The following is a 20,305-nucleotide window of genomic DNA, read 5'->3' on the forward strand; positions in this document are numbered from 1 at the left end:
ACTACCATCCTCCCCATACCTCTCTCCCAGGTCTCCCTCATTTGAGTTATACCCTCCTCTCCCAACCTTCTCTCCTCCATCCAATTCCTTTCCATTAGAATCCTGCCAGATCCCCCTGGGGACCTGCTGGACCACGACCAGACCACCTCCATCTGAGCTGATTCCATCACCAAATCTCTACCCAAACACCAAAGCCTATCAAACTTCCCTTCTCAGGTCACCTGTCCTTCCCATCTGGAGACTCCCTTCACTCAACCAGACCCAACCACTTTCTCAGCCGAATCCCTCAGCCAGGGCTCTATTCCCTGCCCTCAGCACCAACGTCCCACAAGCTTCTATGCCAAGTGCAACTAGAGCACTATGCCAAAATTCTTTGGCACAGAAAGTGATCTGCCCCTAAAAAAAAAAGATGGTAATCTAGGCTTTCATCTGTGTAAGGGGTTCAAGGCATGGAAAAACCTTGAGATTCCTCCTAAAACTCTTCTAGAAAGTCCCTTTGCCCACTGCCACAATGCTGTTCTGGCCTGGGGTCCCCCACCTGGAAGTGTGGTTCCTGGAGAATATGGGCAAGTTCAGCGGCTGTGCTACTCTGCTCCGCCAGCTCGGCCAGGTCCCGAAGGATCTCCTGAACCAGCTCCAGGTTATTGTCCCGAACAGCCTCCAGTTTGGTCTCTTCCAGGCGTTCATGGGCCTGTGTAAGGGCAAGCAAAGTAGGACCTTTTGTTGTCTTTTGTTTTGGAGTGCTTCTCAGCGCTAAGACAATCAAGTGCCTTTGATTGAGTCTTGCCTTTGTTTGTAGGAAGTCCCACACCCTTTTGCTAATCAGGTCACAAGAGGGTGAAGCCCTCAAGAGGTGTTAAGCACTCTGATCCTGAAAAAGGGTATATATACTCTGAGGTTAGCATTTAGCTGGGCTTACTCACTGAAAGAATGTTGTGTGATTTGGCCAGACAAGACTCTGGGTAGCCGTTCAGGAGCCCCCAGCTTGAACACCCAGATGTTGGTGCTTCTCTCTCTGGTAATTGTGTAGGTATTGCTATGGTCTGACAGATAGAAGCCTGTCTGTTGATTTGTGTTATTTTGCTCTGTTTATATAATTTCTCCTTGTAATTTCTGTTTGTGTTTGCTCTGAAGTTCAGGGTGCTGACTTTTTCCCCTGAACTAAGTGAATGATATATGTATGTTTAATTAAAGTAAGATTGTTAACCTCTTAAAGTTGCTTTCCTTAGAAAAGCTGATCAAAGAACCTATGCTAGCAGCCCTTCTGTGTGCTGGTATTATCAGCCTTGCACAGCCACAGTAGCAGCAAGCAGCACTGTTGTTACAGCGTGGTGAGAGGGAGAAGGAGAGGAAGAGCCTGGGTTATCCTTCATCCCTACTCCACCAGAGGCCCCTCATGAAATTAAAGGCCCTTACAGGGATTGCCTCCTTGGCATGTCTCTCTTGGCAAGTAGAACACCCCCACCAGCCACCTAGCACCAATTATTAGTCCCGTTGGCAGAGCCCAGCTACCCCCACGCACACACTTAAATGTTCATATACCCACACTCAGTCACCTACACAAACTCACATGTGCACACTCACCCCTTTCCTCTCACCCTAGAAATTTTTTTTCTTAGCTGACACTCAAATCAAGACAAGGAGAATCTAGGGGTTCATTCAATTCCAAACTAGTTCTGGGTCTATGGGTTGCTCTCATGGATCTTTGGCCATCCATGTAGAAGTCTTAAAATTTTATAAACCATGCCCCTCTCCCTTCCCCATTCCAGGCTCCTCAGCTGATTATTCTGAATTTACTGGGAGAAATCATGTAATATGCTCATCTAAGCCTAATTTCTGCCAGACTGCTTTCCATTTTCCAGTGTTTTTTTTTTTTTAATCAGTTAGGGTCTTCTTACCTTAGTACTCTGCATTTTCAGGTTTATCAAATGCTCAATTATTTCTGATTCTCCCTTGTCTGTTCTGGTTCATTATACAGTAGAAATCACAGCTGCCATTTATATGGGGCTCTATGATCTGTAAACTCTGCACATCTGTGAGCCAAAGCTGAGGTTCACAACGACCCTTTGAAGGAGGTACTATGCGTATTTTTATCTCCATTTTACAGATGAGGAAATGGAGGCTCAGAAGGATAAGTGATTTGCGTATGCTCACCTGGATAGAAAGCACCAGATTCCCCCAAACAGCGTCAGATTCCCAGCTGCCACCACAGCTGCCAGTACCAGTATATCACACTACCTCTCAAATAAACACCTACTGAACAAGCCCAGGAGACTGGGGAGAAATCCAATAGCATCTGCAACCCTGGAACAAGCAGGCTTTAGGAGGGGGTCCAGCTGATCAGTGTAGGACTCCATTATCTAGCCCAATACTCTTATTTCATCTAACCTAGGGGCAGCTAGGTGGTGCAGTGGCTGGGGCACTGGGCCTGGAGCAGAGAAGAGTAGAATTCAAATCTGGCCTCAGCTACTTACTAGCTGTGTGACCCTGGGAAAGTCACTTAGCTTGACCGCCTAGTTTCTTCAACTGTTATTTTTGTTTTTCAGTCTTGGTCCAAAGCTTTGTGACCCCATCTGGGATTTTCTTGGCAAAGAGACGGGAGTGTTTTGCCATTTCTTTCTCCACTCATTTTACAGATGAGGAAAACCGAGGCAAACAGGGTGAAGTAACTTGCCCAGGGTCACCCAGCTAGTGGTTTGTCATTTCCTTCTCCAGCTCATTTTACAGAGGAGGAAACTGAGGCAAGCTGGGCTAAGGGACTTACCCAGGGTCACCCAGCTAGGAAGTATGACAAAAACTCTTGCTGTAACAAAGCATCTGTCAGAATTCCTCTACAGTACAGAGCAGTATGGCTGGAAGGACTGCCCAGAAGGCAAGTCTGGAAACCTTACTAAATGGTTTCTTTTCCTTTCCTTGTTTTTTTTTTTAGGGCTATTTTTGCTCCCTGATACCCCAGCAGCTCTGGATCTGTGAGGAATCGTAGTGTGATTTTTTAAGCATCAGGAAGATTCAGAAAGCCTGGATTCTGGTCCTGACCTGACTCATTAGCATTAGCATGCGACCAAAGTGGATTAAGTCACTCCCTCTAACCTCAGTTTTCATGTCTGTAAATGGAGATCTCTATCACAGTGGGTACCCACTGTCTACCTTTCCAAGTGCTCAAACCTGTATAATCATCAGAGAACGGTTAGGGAATGGACCTATGATCTTATTGGTATAGAGAACCCCAGGTGATTGATTCCCTCTCCCAATACAGGTGGCCACCTTCTCTGTAACTTGTAGCCTGAGAGTTACCCAGAATAGCTGGGTGAAAGAGGAGACAGAGACCTGGCCTCAGAAACAGGAAGACCCAACTTTCTTTTTTTTTTTTTTGGAGGGGGAAGGCAAGGCAATTGGGTTAAGCAACTTGCCCAAGGTCACACGGGTAGTAAGTAAGTATGTCAAGTGTCTGAGACTGGATTTGAACTCGGGTCCTCCTGACTCCAGGACCGGTGCTTTATTCACTGTGCCACCTAGTTGCCCCTAAGACCTGATTTTCAATCCCACAACAGATACTTACTAACTATATGACCCTGGGCAAGTCACTTAACTTATCTGGGCCTCAGTTCCTATTTGTAAAATGGAGGTGCATTTACCTCATAGGGTTCTGTATCAAATGAGAGAAATTATAGAGGGAGCAGCTAGTGGCATGGTGGATAGAGCACCAGCCCTGGAGTCAGAAGGGCCTGAGTTCAAAACTGGCCTCAGACACTTGACACTCACTAGCTGTGTGACCCTAGGCAAGTCACCTAACTCCAATTGCCTCAAAAAAAAAAAATAATAGACAAAGGACTGTGCAGACCTTAAAGGGCAGTACTATGGTTATTATTAGAGCCCTAAGAGGTTACCTGACCTGACCAGTGAAAGAGGTGGGACAGGTCTGCCTGGTTCTGAGGCCGGGTCCTCTATGCACTATGTGACTATTCGCTAGAGAGAATGAATGAGGAAATGGATGAAGACAAAGACGGTAGGCTCATAGAAGGGTAGGAGAGCCATTATACACATAGGTGATGGCCTCAGGATCCAAAAATGCACTGACAGGCTAGAGCATTGGGATGAATCTAATAAGATGAAATTTGATAGGAATCACGGTAAGTCTAACACTCGAGCAGTGTGAGCAGTGCAGTGGACAGAGAGGCAGGCCTGGAGTCAAGATTCTTCTTCCTGACTTCGAATCTAGCCTCACAAGCTTACTAGCTGTGTGACCCTGGGCAAGTCACTTACCCTGTTTGCCTCTTTTTCCTCATCTGTAAAATAGCTGGAGAAGGAATTGGCAGACCACTCTAGTATCTCCACCAAGAAAACTCCAGATGGGGTCATGAAGAGTCCAGACACGACTGAAACAACTGACAAACAGCAAACGAACACTTGGGTCCAAAATATCAACCTCAATGTACAGGAGGGAGAAGGCATGGATAGGCAAGACGCTCTGAAAAAGATCCAGGGGATTAGCGGACACAAGTTCCGCCAGAGTCATCAGTATGATGTGGTGACGAAAAGAGCTAAGTCGGCCATGGGCCCATTGAGGAGCAGAGCTTCTAGGGATGGGGATCCCTCTATACACTGCCCTAGTCAGACTACATATGGAATAGTGTGTCCAGTTCAACATGCCATATTTTAAGAAGGAAATTCATGAGCTGGAGAGTAGGAGGAGGTTAGTCCACGTTACATGAGGATCATCTGAAGAAACTGGGAATATTTAGCCAGAAAAAAGAAGCTCCAGAAGGGATATGGTGACTGGTCAAGCATTTGAAGGGGATAGAATCAAGGGGATAGAAATGCTTTATTTGTTCCCAGGAGCCATCGGTAAAGTTAATAAAAGGGCCAATTTTAGGCTTGATGTCAGAAAAACCTTCTAACAATTAGAGGCGTCCATCCAAAAATGCAATGGGTTCTCAGAGAGGCGGTATTATTGTTCAGTCATTTCAGTCACGTCCAACTCTTTGTGACCCATTTGGGGTTTTCTTGGAGAAGATACTGGAGTGATTGCCACTTCCTTCTCCATCTCATTTTACAGAGGAGGAAACTGAGGCAAACAGGGTTAAGTGGCTTACCCAGGTCACACAGCTGGTAAGTGTCTGAGGCCGGATTTGAACTTAGGAAGATGAGTCCTTTCTAACTCTGGGCCCTCAGAAGCTATTTAATTCAACCCCTTCATTTTACAGATAAGGAAACTGAGCAAGGGAGATTATGTGATTTGCCCAAGGTCGCACAGGTAGTAAGAGGGGGAAACATACTCCCTTCAAATAGAATCTATATTCCCAGGGCCATAATTAATTTTTTACCTTTTTTAAAAAAATTGTTTTATTCATTTTAAACTTAAATACATGAGAAAAGAAAAAAAGAATGTTCCATCTACACAGCTGAACATAAGAGAAATAGTAATAAATAATAAATAAGTATATAAAATAATAATGAATAAACAGTAAATTTTCATTTCTCAAAAACCCATGTAATAAATCCCACACCTTGTTTTCAAAGCAACCCAGCTTTCCCTATGCTCCCTTCTAGGTTTTCTTTTTTTCTCTGATGTATACTTGTAATTCATTTTTTAGAAGTGAAAGCATCTTCCAAGGGCACATAGCATTTATAGCACATAGCTAGGTTTACAACACACTTTGCAAATATTATCTCGTTTATCCTCTCAACAACCTTGGGAGGGAAGGTAATGTTTTCATCCCTGTTTTACAGAGGAGGAAACTGAGGCAAACAGGGTTAAGTGACTTGCCCAGGGTCACACAGCTAAGTAAGTATCTGAGGCTGGATTTGAACTCAGGTCTTCCTGATTCTAGGCCCAGTGCTGGTCTCTTCTGGGCTACCCAGCTAACCCAGAGTACAGAATTGTGACACCAGGTATCACTCCCATGGGTACATCCACTCCATACCGAGGCTGCAGATTTCCAGGTCACTTTTCAATTAGGCACTAATTAATTTCATGACTAGGTTTTGGCTCAAAATGCCCTGCCTGAGCCTGACTATATTAAAGTCCATATGCTCCAAATGGTATAGGGTAATTAAATGCAACAGGAACAGAGAGTTGCTCTCCCTGGTCAATCTCAACTTTTCCAAGCTCAGACAAATCTCCAACGGTTATCCATTTCCAGACCAGGCCCACTGCCAAGATCCAAGGCAGATGCCATCAGATTCCTCTCACCCAGCAACCCACATTTGCGGAGCCCCTGGCCTGGAGACTCTCCCCTCACCCCCCACCCACCTACCGTCTTTTCTTTTTACCCTGTATCTCTGGCAACCATGCCCAAAGCTTCCCGGCGTGTAATTCTAACCAGCAGGTATTCACGAATAATTCTGGGAATCAATGTCACTTACTGTTTGGCACAGATGCACATGAACCTTTTAAGAAGCTCTCCCTGTACCAGCTGCTTCAGAAATCAGAGCAAAAGCCATTCCAGGTGGGGCAGGTTCATTCACAAGTTGCTTCAATTACATAGGTATAGGAAATAAATTCTGGCACACTACCATTTCCACACTTGGGAACTTGGTCTAACTCTGCTTTGTTTCTCAATTTTGCTCTCTCTGCTTTTTATAAGGCTTCCCCTGAGCTGACCTCGTATCAGCTTTTTCTTCCTGAAGGTCTGTAGGCTTTTGGCCAAATACACTGACGTTCTAACCTGTAGACCACAGACGCTTGCACACTTATCCATTCATATACAACTATCTGGCACATGACAGCCCAAGAGTCTCTGGTTTGCCACCTCACTGCAGCTAAAGAGGTCTGGTCCCCTTCCAGGGATTGCGACCCATCAAGGAGTCTCTGAGCAGGCAGTAGGGGATGGACTCCCTACTATCAGATCCCAGCACCAGCTGAACAGCCGTGCCACCCTAGCTGATACCAGCTGTGCCTAGATAGAAACTCTATAGAGAGACATTTGAAGCTCTCAGTAGAGACACCATTTGGGTCCAAAGACAGCAGGGGTGAGGAGTGGGGGGGCATTGGGGTGGACTCTGGAGGTTTCAAACATAGACACACAAATTTATACAAGTCACAGAAACACATATAGACAGACACAAGCACACCCAGCTACATATTAAGAAGGGTTATTACACAAAATGATGATGGTTATTATTATCGTTATTATACTGATCTGTCCTAAGCTGGGTCTAGGGGAGGTGCATTCCCACCTACAATCACCCAACTTCATATCTCAAGAATGGGCAGCTGGGTGGTACAATGGATAGATCACCAGCTCTGGAGTCAGGAGGACTTGAGTTCAAATGTGACCACAGACACTAACTGTGTTACCCTGGGCTGCCTGCCCTCAACACACACACATCATCTCAAGCTCTCCCTCTGTGTCCAGATTTTGACATAGAGAGCTTCCCAAGGCCACAGGGTAGCACACCCAAAAGCTAGTCTCCTATGACAAGGACTGAGTTCTCCACCCCAAACCCCCACCTACCCTGTGTACCACACCCCCATAGCCACCTCCCTGTGGCACTGTACCTTCGCCAAGGATCTTACTATTGGACTTTCCATGATGCCTCGAAGGAAGATCAGGTCTAACTCAGCAGCGCCCGTGGCATTGGGAAAGGTCCCCAGGTTGTCTAGGACTTGCTGCATGGCTGTGGGAAGATGGAGAGAGGAGAACAGAAGAAAGGTAGGTGGCAAATCCAGGGGGGCAGAAGGGGCAACTGGGTCAGAATGCATGCTAACATTTTTCTGGGGCAGAAGGGGCAGGAGGGGATGCCCACATCTCCAGCCCTCTTCCAGGAGAGTGGGCATAGGCAACCAAGGCATCCTCAGAGCTTACCACCATGCCTGGCACATGGTATGTGTATAATATGCTTAGTGACTAGCTGTCCACCAATCCCAGGTGGGGAGACTTGGTCCCAGGGGGCAGAAATGGCATCAACGAATAGCTGCCTAAGACATCCCTATGGGTAGGAGCTTACCCCTGCTACCCAGGGGGCACGATGATGCCTGACACAGGCACCTAGTCCCTAAAGGTGTCTTCCTGGTCTCAGGGATGAGGGGTAGTGGGGAAAACTGGATGTTTCCTGGGCTCCCTCTCCCCACCCCCACCTCTCTGAGCGATGCCAAGTATAGCAGATGAGAGACTGCTAACACAGTGAGGTGTGTGTGTGTGTGTGTGTGTGTGGTGTGTGTGTGTGTGTGTGCTGGGTGTGTCTGAATGGAGGTAGAAGGGAGTAGTGTCAGATTCCAGGATCTATTCTCTGCCTACAGAGTCAGGTGACTCCAGGAACTAAGGCAGAGTTGGCAGGCATCTCTGCCAGGGTTCCACTAAGTAAAGGTCAATTGGATCTTAACCTACCCACCATCTCCCCCTCCCCCTGTCTATTCCCAGCTAGACTCCAGTGGGGGAAGAACTAAGGCAGCCCATGCTCAACAGGGATATGTCCTGATGCTGAGGAAGCGCTCATATGGGGAACAGCAGGACCTGAATAATCTACATCCTCTGTGTACATAATGGTCACACAGTAACTCACACAATACTTTTAGGTTTACAATGCAGTTTCCTCACAGCAGATCTGTGAGGATTTGAATGCGAATTCCCATTTTACAGATGACAATACTGAGTCTCAGAACCAATGTGACTCGATTCCAATTCCATTTTCCCTCTCACCGTCCCCCAAACCTCCCAGATACCAACAGCAACAACATGTGTGACCACTCTGAACCCCAGGCACTTGCAGGGAACCGGCATGTCCAGACACGTTGAAGCCCACGCTTGTATGTGGCTCTAAGCTCTTGTGGACAGAGGCCAGAAAGCAGACTAAGCGGTGTGGGTACTGGAAAATATACTTGTCTAGGTGCTGGGAGGTACCCTTCCAAGCCTCAGCCAATGCCTAGCCATGACTAGGGACATGAGGATATGCATGAGAACAACTGGAATACCAGAGTTGTGCCAGTCAGTGCCCGCTGTGGTCCCTGAGGTATGAGCTGAGTGTATACAGGCTGGGCATAGGAAAGAAGTAAGGTTCAGAATGAGGGAGGGGGAGGAAATTTGGGTGTACCCAGCTGGGAGCAGAGATGGACAGGGGGTATCATTACCCAGCCCCACCATGCCACCCACACCAGCATCTGCATCAGCACCCAAGGAGACAGCCCCTGGCACCCCTGCCTGCTCCTGTCACTGCTCCCCTCCTTTAGGGAGGGACTGTGGGGAATAAGGCACAGAGTGGGTGGGTGACTTGATCAGAATGGCAGCAATGGGCCTCCCCTCCCGCACTTTCCTCTTTTCCCCTTTCTTCTCCTCCCTGCCTTATTTTCCCTAGGAATGCCTTCCTTATCCAGCCCCTTTCCCTAATCTTTTAGGGTTTCTGGACCTGATGCACCTCCAGTCTCCCCACCCATCTCCAGGTCTTCTTTCTCATTCTGTGTATTCACAGTCACCACCATGCCACATCCCAGGACAGATGCCAGAGGGAAGCCAGACAGGACCTGGGTTTGAGCCTTATCTCTGCCACTTACTAGCTACGGGGCATCAGGTCACTCCCTTCCCTAGGCCTAAGTATGCCCCTCTGTATAAGGAAGAGGTTGGGCTAGGCTCCTCTCAACTCTGAAATACTATGAAATACTCTTCAGAGCTAGGGAAGGAGCAGGTGTGAACTGCCTCCCCACTCACTCTGCCAGTGCCTCCTGGGCGGAGCAGCCCAGGGCTCCCCTCTATGCCCCCATTCCCTCTTAATACACCACTCCTCAGGAGTAGGCCCTTGTCCCTGGCTTAACAGCCTTCCTTTCCGGCTGCCTGTGTGAATCTGCCCAATCCCCGGTACACAAGAGTGGAGTGGTCACATCTTTTCAAGAGAGCAAAGGTAGGTGTATTCAGCCCACGATGAAGCTTTACAATGGCATAGGCTGGTTTTCCATTTTGTCTTTTATCTTTAGTTCCTAGCACAACATCCTGCACATAGTAGGCTCTTAAATGCTTGTTGGGTTGGATTAGATTGGATGGAGGGTCACAGACAGAATTGCTGATAGAGAATTACCCCTCTGACTCCCCTCTTTAAACAAGTCCCCATGCCCTTTGCTCAGACACACAGAACAGATGCCACCTTCACCAACCTCTACAGACCAGGGAGAAAGGGATCCTCCTCCTCTGACCCAGGAAGACTGGGCAGGAGAAGAGTGCCCTCTGCCCCCACCCCCCTCTTGGCTGCTCTGGTGGCCACAGCTGGCAACACTACCCTCCAGCCCCATCCCACCTCTTCCTCCCCTACCTTCCTCCGAGCTCTGCTTCCTCCGAAGAGCCCAGGGATATGGCCCCTCCAAGGAGGCTCCGCTGCCTGGGCTGCCCGCCATAGCTGCCCGGCCCCCTCCTATTCCCTGCCCCCCCAGCCTTGAATGCTGCAGTAGCTTCTGCTGTCTGCCACCCAACCAGCCTGAAGGTACTAAGCCTGGGGAAGGAGGGACCCCAGGAGCCCCTCCAAGGGGCTAGCCAATGGTAGGGCTCTGCTGCCTCCGAGCTTTCCTGATTGGCAGAAGCTGGGGTGAGGAAGGGGGGAGATGTGAAATCTCTTCTTCTAAGGGGTGGCCCCTCCCCCGTTTAGATCCGTGAGGAGGTTGGGGAAAACAGTCATGGTTCCACCTCCCCAGGACTGGCACAGTGCCCAGAGGACCACCCTCTCCCCACCCCACCTCTCCACAAACCTGACACAAGACCTAGTCATGGAGAGGGAGGGGGACCTTCGTCGTCAATTTCTCCTTCCTCTTCCCTTCCCTTGAAACATCCCACACCCCAAATCCCCAAATCCCCTTATCTCCAAGGGTCCCCCACCACAACTCCAGAAGCGTCTGTTCTATTGCCCTCTTCAATCCAGGATCCCTTCCAAGCTCACCTCCTCCCAATTCCCTGATCTTCTCTGCTCTTAACCCAGCCAAGAAGATGGCCCAGGAATGACCCCCGGCTCTTGCCAAGGACTGATGGGTACTGAGTCTGGCACAAAGATGGGCTTAATTGAGCTCCGCCTCTGACTCTCCCTTCCTGACCAACAAAACCAACAAGCTCAGTCCTCACTCTTCCTCCTCTTTCCTGGGAGATGGGCAAGGGGCTCCCTGTCTGACAATGATTGGCATTTTGGAATAGAAGAAGAGGAAAGGGTGAATTTTTCTCTTTCACCATACAGAAGGGCCATGAGGTGAAGGAAGGATGAAGGAGCTCTTGCCACTTCCTTGCTCTTTCTCTCATTGTATGCCCGAGGTGCCTGGGGAGGGCGGTCACCAGGGTGCTGCTGCTGTTCCCGGAGGAGTGGCAGTGGGTCGAACAGCACCCCTGGTTGCCATGGCAGCAGGCAGGATTATACATTAGGACATTAACCTAGGGATGTGAAACAGATTTAAAGGGACAGCACTGCCTGGAAACAGTCCCGCAGACCCCCAAGTTTCCCTCCCCCTCCCCTCTTCCTTTCACCATAACCTTGAGAGAAGGGAAGGAGACTAGGTGGATGAATCCAGAGCAGCAGGGGTGTATACCAAGAACAAACCCACCCCAAGGCACTCCCACATCCACTCTTGCCCATCAGAAGGGAAAAAGCAAAATCATGCCCCCAAGTTCTTTGGGATCAAATGAGAGAGAAAGGAAGGGACCAGAGAAAGTACCTCTGGGGTATGTCAGGCTATGATGGAGGGGGGAGTAGGGCAGAGCACGGGCTTCGCTCACTTTAACTCTTCGAAAGCTGCTGTCTGCCAGAAGGCCAGCTGTCTTTAAATAAGACAAAAGAAGTAGTGGAGCCCACTCACATATTTTTCTAGACAATCCAACAGATCAGAGAGGGTAGGGTGGGAGAGAGTTAAATAAAGAAGCATCCCTCCCCCAATAGATAGGAGTATTGTATCCCAACTCCATTGCCCGTCCCCCAAGTAATCTCTATAAGCCTGCAGTGAAAAATATACTGGGGCAGCTAGGTGGCAGAGCGGATAGAGCCAGCCTAGAGTCAGGAGGACCTAAGTTCAAAGCTAGCTTCAAACACTTACTAGCTGTGTGACCCTGAGCAAGTCACTTCACCCTGTTGGCCTCGGTTTCCTCATCTGTCAAATGAGCTGGAGAAGGAAATGGCAAACCACTCTAGTATCTTTGCTAAGAAAACCCCAAACAGGGTCATGAGGAGTCAGACACAACTGAAATGACTGATCTACAACAACAATAATAAAGGTCCCTTCTTGCTCTAAATCCTATGATCCAAATGGGTAGGGCAGACTGTTGAGAGTGGAGTGGAAAGTAGTTTTGGAGTCATGAGATTTGAGTTCCAATTTTAGCACTATTACTCCCTGTCTGACCCTGGGCAAGCCTATTGACCACTCTGGGCTTCAGTTTACTCTTCTGCACAATGAGGGGTTTGGACTAGATGACCAGTCCCAGATCTGTGATCCTGGGATCCCACCACCACCATGGCAGCACTGGTCTAGGATTTGAGGTAAAGAATGGACCCACTCCCCACCCCGCCCCGGCAGCACTAGCTTCAAGGTAGGGACCCAGAGAGAAGAGTTCATACTTTCTCCTCTTTATCCCTAATCTAGGACCAACAGACACAGCTGGAAGCCCCTGCTCCTAAGACCTGTGCCCCAGGGAACCCTGAAGAAGTCCCTTATGGGAGGTATTTGGGGAATTGACAGTTTCCCACCAACCCCTTCTCCTGGCTCTACAGTCTGCTCCTCCCCAGCTCTGCCATACCCCTACTGGACAGTACTGGTCCTCAGTCTGCCTCAGCTTCACTGGGAAGAGTGGCATGTCCACAACCCACCCTGGCTATGACACCCCATCCCCACCCTCTTCTCCCCATGCCATTAATGGATTTACTGGATGGCCTGGGATTACTGTCCCTAATCATCAGCTCAGGCGGATGGGTTTAATTAGCCCATAAGCAGCTTAGAGAAGGGCCCTCAAAGGCACCAAGAGGGAAGCAAAGGGGGAAAGGCACAGAACTGAGAGGCACCCAATCGAGTGGGGCAAAGTGATCCCTGAGGCACAGGACACAGATCTATACTGCTGCATTCAGTGGCAGAGAGCCAGCACCAACCCCAGTACGGCACAGGGAAGAGGGGAGGCCCAAGACCTGTGTCCAACAAGAGAAAAAAAAATATATGTGTGTGTGTGTGTGTACATATATATACGTATATACACATGTGTACATATATGTGTGTGTGTGTGTGTGTATATATACATAGTATACATATACATATATACATAGTATATGTGTATATATATATATATATATACACATATACTAGCTGTGTGACCCTAGGCAAGTCACTTAACCCTGTTCGCCTCAGTTTCCTCATCTGTAAAATGAGCTGGAGAAGGAAATGGCAAACCACTAGCTGTGATTATATATATAAGGCTGGGAATCAAAAGAGTCGGAACTTAAAGCCGAATGAGGCAGCTAGGTGGTCCAGTGGAGAGAGCACTAGACTTGATAGTCAACAAGACCCAAGTTCAAATTCTGCCACAGATACTTCCTAGCTATGTGACCCTGGTTAAAGTCACTTAGCTTTTCTCAGCCTCAGTTTCTCTATCTGCTAATAGCACCTCTCACAGATGTTAAGAGGATCAAATGAGATGATGTACATTAAGCACTTTGTGAACCTTAAAGTGTTAGCTATTATTATGTATGTATATGGCTGAGTGGGCAGAATCACAGTCACACACTTCAACCTCACTCAGGCCTGTTAGTAATGAGGTGGGAGAGAGGGAGGGAATTTCCCCCTTTCTTACACCAAGCCCAGGGTAACCTTTGGCAGCAGGGATTGACAAAGCTATTGGGTGGGTGAGTGAGAGAGAAGTGATTAGGTGAACACCTGACTGGTGCCACTGAGGCATATGGATCCTCCTACAAGGCCAGGAAGGTAGCAGGTCTTGTACTTATTTGAGCAGTAGTATATACACCTGAGCAACTCACTTCCCTGCTCAGTCCTTCCTAGCCTCCAAATCCTCTAGCCCGGCATTCAGGTCTACAGCAGGGACCCAAAGCACCTGTCCAACCTCATCTCCTCTACAGGAAGCCACGCTAGACAGTCTCTCTGCTGTCTGCCAAATACATCTTGTGCTTTTCCACCTCGGAGCTTTGCTCATAGCCTTCCCTCTAGAATGCCCTCTCTGCCACAGTCCCCCAAACAAAAGCCCACGCCTCCGACGATGAGCTCCTTAGGAGCCGGGATTGGTTTTTGCCTTTCTTTGTAGCCCCGGCTCTTAGCACAGTGCCTTGCACATAGTAGGTGCTTAATAAATAGTAATTGACTAACTACCTAGATTTCAAGGCCCAGCCCAAACCTCCCTCCTCCCTAATGCTTTTCTTGACCACTTCAGTGAGGGTCTCTCTCTCTTTCCTCTCTCCCTCTCCCTATCACTCATAGGGCATTTTCTCCCTCTCTCCCTCTCTCTCCCTCTCTCTCTCTCTCTCTCTCTCTCCCTCTCTCTCTCTTTCTCTCTCTTTCTCTTCCTCTCTCTCTCTGTCTCTCCCTCTCTCTTCCTCTTTCTCTCCCTCTCTCTTCCTCTCTCTCCCCCCCTCTCCCTCCCTCTCTCTCTCTCTCTCTCTCTCCCTCCCTCTCTCTCTGTCCCTCTCTCTCCCCCCCCTCTCCCTCTCTCTCTCTCTCTTTCTCCCTCTCTCTCTTCCTCTCTCTCTCCCTCTCTCTCCCCCCCTCTCCCTCCCTCCCTCTCTCTCTCTCTCTCTCTCTCTTTCTCTCTCTCTCTCTCTCTCTCCCTCTCACTCATAGGGCATTTACCACACAGACCTTGTATTATAGTTATCTGTGAAACTATTTTATCTCCCCAGCTAGATTAGAAACTCCTTGAAGGGAAGACTGTGTTTTACCACATTAAAATAGCAATCTCCCCTCCCCCTCTCTCACCCTCTATCTATCCTACATACTAATGCCAGAGGATTCTTTCTAAAGGGCAGCTAGGTGGTGCAGTGAATAGAGTGCCAGGCCTAGAGTCAGGAGAACCTGGGTTCAAATTTGGCCTCAGACACATACTAGCTATATGACCTTAGGCAAGTCACTTAACTCTGCTTGCCTCAGTTCCTCATCTACAAAATGAGCTAGAGAAGGAAATGGCAAACTACTCTAGTATCTTTGCTAAGAAAACTCCAAATGAGGTCAGACATGACTAAACAACAACTTCTTTCTAAAACCTGGATCCCAACACTCCCTTGTTCAAAAGCTTTCAGCAGTTCCTTATTGTTCACAGATAAAGTCCACACTCTTAGTCTGGCATTCAAGGATCTCCAACATTTGATTCTAGTCTTCCTTTTTAGCTTAATCTCACAGTCTTCAAAAGTCTCAAAGTCAAGAACTTTACACTCCAGTCAAATGAGACTATTCACTGTTCCCAGAGCATGGGCCATGCCAGGAATGGGGAACCTGCAGCCTGGAGGCCACGAGTGGCCCTCTAGGTCCTCGAGTGTGGCCTGAATCCATCAAAGGGCCACACTCGAGGACCTAGAAGGACACATGTGGCCTCGAGGTCACAAGTTCCCCAGCCCTGGACAATGCTTTCCTTCCTCCATGGGTTTGTTTGTGTTCCTTGGTCCCTCTCTCCAGCCTGTCCACCATCTTTGGAAATCCCATTCATCCTGAGGTCCAAATGCTATCACTTTCAGGCAGCCTTCCCTAATCCTCCCAGCTGGAAGTAATCTCCCTCTTCTCATGGATCTCCCATGCCTTTTTGTATCTCTCTGCAGTACTTGTCATATTTCATCCTGTATCATAGTTATCTTTATATACACCTTATCTCCCTTCTAGCCTGAAAGTGGTCCAGAGGCAGGGGGCCTGTCTGTCCTGCTCAGTGTCTTTCATACGATAAATGCTTGTTTGTTGAATGTACTGAATTGATGCATCTTTGTATACCTTACGATATAGAGCAATGGAATAAATGTGGAGATCTGAATTTGCCCTTTCCCCAAGGGAAGAAAGGTCATTGGCCTAAATCCCCCTAACACATCACCTGGGCAGCTAGGTGACCCAGTGGATAGAGCGCCAGGTCTGGAGTCAGGAAGACCAGAGTTCAAATCTGAAATCAGATACTTACTAGTTGTGTGACTGTAGGCACTTAACCCTGTTTGCCTCAGTTTCCTCACCTGTAAAATGAGCTGGAGAAGGAAATGGCAACCACTCCAGTATGTTTGCCAAATAAAACCTCAAATGGGGTCACAAAGAGTCAGACATGACTGATATAACTGAACAATAACAACAACATGGGATGTGCCAGGCTGGCTCTGGAGAGACTGTCACCTTTCCTTGGTGCCACTTCTCATAGGCACCTACATTCTGCCCAAGTGGTTGCCTGGCTACCACTAGTCTCCAAATTCTGGACACTGATAGGTGGGGGACCTCTCCAAACCCTCTGCACCCACTGTTAATGCCCTCCATAGTCTCAAAAGGGGAGTCCTAACTGAAGGGACACCCTACCCCCTTACCAGACTCAGAATTGGTAGCAGCAACTGGCATGATGAGGATAGCTGTGGTTGTCAGGCGGCTCTCCTGTGGAGAGAGAAGAGATCATGAGAAAATGAGGGGGTTGGAGTAAAAGGGAGGAAAGGGAGGGAAAAGGCATTGCCATATTGAGCTTCTGATAGGTCCAGTGGTACCCAGGATGTCCGCTACCCATCAGTCCTCTATCTTGATACCCTGGCCCAGGACCCCCAAGAGCAGCCATGATGCAATAAGAGACAGAGCAGAGATGTGCTAGCAGTAGGAAGCAGGATGCCCTGCCCCATAGAAGAATCCCATACCCTGTCTGTCTGTGGGGAAAAGGTGGGAATGTGGTGGGAAAGGGTATGAAGGGAGCCCGAAGGTGAGCTAAGACTGCAAGTCATCATGATGATACGGTGCGAAGAAAACAGTTCTGGATTTGGCATCGGAGAACCTAGATTTAAGTCTTGCATCTGCTATTTACTACCTGTGTGACCTTGAACAAATCTCTGAGCCTCAGTTTTCTCATCTGTAAAACAAAGGGGTTGGACCAGATGACCCCTAATGTCCTTTCTGGCTCTAAATCCAGTTAAGATAAATTTTCTCTGTGGCCCTTGAAAGGGCATCTGGGAGCAAACCTACCCACCTCCCACTGTCACAAAAGTCAACTTTTCTATCAGGGAGTCATCTTTGTCTACTCCCTTTCCAAGGCCCTTTCCAAGATCTCAAAGTCCTCTATAAACTTTAACAAAAATAGAGTGATGCCAAGTGAAGAGTCAAAGCAGGTAGAGTCAGAGTCATCTATGAAGCCTGAAGTTACCACATTCCCTTTGATGCCCTCTCTGGCTGATGCCCACAGTCCAGGGCCTGTGCTCACTCTGTGCCGGAGGATTTTTTAAAAATTCAAGACTTGGGACAGGGGTAGAGAAGGGGAGAATTTAGGCATCCCCACCTCCCCTAGGGCAGAAGAGAATGGGAATAGTATACCCACTGATCATTCTCCCTTCCCCCATCAAAGCTCTAAGGGAGGGGCTGGGCTGCCAGATAAAACTCTAATTCCCAGTTGTCATAGCAACAGGAGCCTGTGGCTCATATGGCAAGGGTGAGGGAATGGGGGGGGGTGGCCCGCAGGAGAGAGAGAAGCTCAGGAGCCTGTTAGCAATGCCCACTGTGAGGCATGATGCCCAGTGTGTTCTGTGTCCTGGAGAGGAGAGGAGATATGCCTGAATTTTAATGCTCCCCCCAAAAAAAATCTTTTCAGAGACTTATCTGGTCACTCCAGCTTCTACTCTCCCCCACCCCCCCCAAAAGAGTGGGCCTCTCTGGGCCTGAGTTGGTCCTATCCTCAGCTGGGTACCTCAAGAAAATCGGGAGGAGGGTGAAAACCCACCTTTTTAGCCCCTCTCTGCTCCCAGGAGTCCAAGAACAGGGTTGGAGAGGAGGATGAGGGAAAAAAGGGCTCTCAAGCCAATACTCAGCCTGGGATGGATCTGGTCAGACCTCGTTTCAGCAGGCAGACTGCCAGACAGTGTCCCCCTTTGCAGTACAGTGGAGATAACCCTTGTTTCCTGGTTCTACTTTCCCACTGGAATTTTCTTCACCTCCCCAATGCCTGCCAGTTGGTGGTGCCTGATTAGAGATGGGACAGCCCAGTACAAAGGTAACTCAAGATAACTCTCTCCCCAAAAGGGATGTGTGCTAAGGGTGTGCAGAGGCTGAGAAGAGAGCCTTCTAGCCCATGCCCCTGCATCAACTGACCTATCCCCATGAAGTCCTGGATCTGTTCTGGTGGAAAAAGCTGTTTCCCACGATTTCAATTTCCCTTTCATTCTCTTCCTTCCCGCCCCCCTATCCCCCCAGCTCAGTCCCAGCCCTCCCAAGGGAGTGGAGTGAGGGCTGTGGTGAAGCAGAAACCTCAGTGCCAGTTCAGCCAGCCAACCTGATCCAATGCCAAAGTCTTGGGTCTCTAACACAGCTGGGGAAATGCTTTCCACTGTTCTAGAGGAAGTCAGGCACAGGTGCCCTCTTCCACCTTCTCCCCAATCTATAGCCACACCCCTGAGCATCAACAACCCCCTCCTACCACCACCACCACCAATGCTTCAGGCATTGGAAATTAACAGGTTTGGGAATTCTAAAGCCCCAGGAAAGATGAGATGGGATGGGGTCTCAGAAGTCTCAACCACATATGATTCCCTGAGAATTCCCTGCAAAGGGGAGAGACCAGCATTACCCTGAACCCCCCTCCACCCCCACTTCCGCCATCTTCCCAGGCCCCTATATAGTCGGTAAATGACTCAGTTGCCTTATCTGTAAAAACGGAGGTGTGGAGTAATAACTCATTCTTTTAAATCCTCTGATTGCTACTCTCTGAATGAGAGGAGGGAAGGTGGGAGGGGAGAGGGTTACTCAGAGAAAAGAATAGCCTTACTATACCCGCCCGCCCTTCCATGGATAACCGAGATAAAAGAGAAGCTGAACTGACCGAGGTCACATGGGCTGAGGGCTTGGCTACCACAGTCAAAAGGACAGACTGGCCGCCAGGTTCCCCCCGTCCCAGTTCCCGCCCCCTCTCCTTCCCATTCCTACTGCTCCCCCCACCAAACACTCCCGGCACTAGGACCTAGGAAGGGGTGCGAGTGTTGTGCAGGATAAAAAGAAACAGCATCTTGAGTGCCTGAGGGAGAAGAACCGATGAGGTCACAGTATAGTCCTCCCCCGCCTCAGTTACTGAATCCCTTCAGCATCCCCCAGTCCTGGGTCCCTCTCACCTCCTGGTCAACCCATTCCAGGTAACTGAGAATAGCCTCCCCATCTCCCAGCTCCACTCACAATAGAGATCAATCAATCCCCCAACCCCGAAGGCACCCAAGGCAAACCTGCCCCTTACTGGAGGACACAAGGTACCAAGGGGACCCAAGAAGGTCTCTATCCTTTGCCTTCCATCCTCCATCAAACTCTGCTGTCCTCCAAACCTGGGAGATGGGGTGGATGCGGGGGGGGGGGGCGGGGTAGACGGGGTAAGGCGACCCTTATGTAACGTAATGTTCTGACAGTCCTGATTGGCATAGCACTTATGGGGTACCCAGGGCCCCAGATACCACTCAGATGTTAGATCCTCAATACCCGTGCCTCTTGACGTCACCTTGGAGCCCTTCACATGGTGGGTAGGGGAGGTCTCCTGGTGCCACCCCCTACGTCCCCATCCCTCTGGAGTCCTAAGCAAGGAGGATCAACAGGAAGACGGCCAGACTGAGGGAGGAGGGCTCACATGGGATATCAGCTCTCTCCTTATATTTTCCCTCCCCCTCAGGGAGCCCCGGGAAAAGGGTCTGGGGTAGAAGATTCCTCTGGGAGGGGCCAGATGGATGACGGGTGGTGGGCTGTCGGTGTGGGGAGGGGGTGGCACAGGCAGGAGGCCAGCGACCCCTTCACTAAAGTCTCATCTTGTGCATCTCAAGGATGCACTAGGACAGAGGAGAGGACAGAGGCCCAGAGACCATGTACAAGGGCCCAGGGCTAAGGAAAGGGTAGAGGGGAAGAGGACACCTACCTGCGCCCCGGGGAGTCCTTTGCTCCCGGCAGCTCCGTCTCAGCCTCGGTTCTCCGCGGCTCTTCGAGCTTGTCAATCTCTCCTCGCTCTTAAAGCGGCAATGCCTCCTAGGAGAAGAGAGGGGGCGCGCGTCGGGCTGGGGTGGGGGCCTTCAGCTGGAATGATGGGCGGAGGGACAGAATCTAGGAACCCGAGTGGTGAGGCTAGGCGGGGCATGGCCAGTGACTGCCTTCCCAGCTTTGAGAAAGGAGCTGAAAGGGGAGGAGGGGAAGGAGGCGGGTTGAGCCCCGAAACCTTCCCTTGGTATTTAGGGAATCTCTTAAAGG

General features: G+C 49.3%; 1 protein-coding gene across 5 annotated transcripts in view; it reads right to left on the reverse strand.

Moving 5' to 3' along the window:
• The window catches only part of MPP2 (membrane palmitoylated protein 2), a 38,593-nt gene extending 18,509 nt beyond the window's left edge, over positions 1–20,084 (reverse strand). For 2 of the 5 annotated variants that reach the window (XM_036756516.1, XM_036756512.1), the window contains exons 1-4: positions 17,817–17,998; positions 16,432–16,495; positions 7,502–7,620; positions 539–691 (exon numbers count right to left, since the gene is read on the reverse strand). In XM_036756516.1, the coding sequence (XP_036612411.1) occupies positions 539–691; positions 7,502–7,620; positions 16,432–16,462 (303 nt within the window). In that variant the 5' untranslated portion in view covers positions 16,463–16,495; positions 17,817–17,998. Of the gene's footprint in view, positions 1–538; positions 692–7,501; positions 7,621–16,431; positions 16,496–17,816; positions 17,999–19,571; positions 19,645–19,979 lie in introns of those variants that run through there. The other 3 variants (XM_036756517.1, XM_036756513.1, XM_036756514.1) reach the window with 3 other exon arrangements.
• Positions 20,085–20,305: the final 221 nt, after the last annotated feature.

This window comes from Trichosurus vulpecula, chromosome 4 (genome assembly GCF_011100635.1).
Source record: "Trichosurus vulpecula isolate mTriVul1 chromosome 4, mTriVul1.pri, whole genome shotgun sequence".
NCBI lineage: Eukaryota > Metazoa > Chordata > Mammalia > Diprotodontia > Phalangeridae > Trichosurus > Trichosurus vulpecula.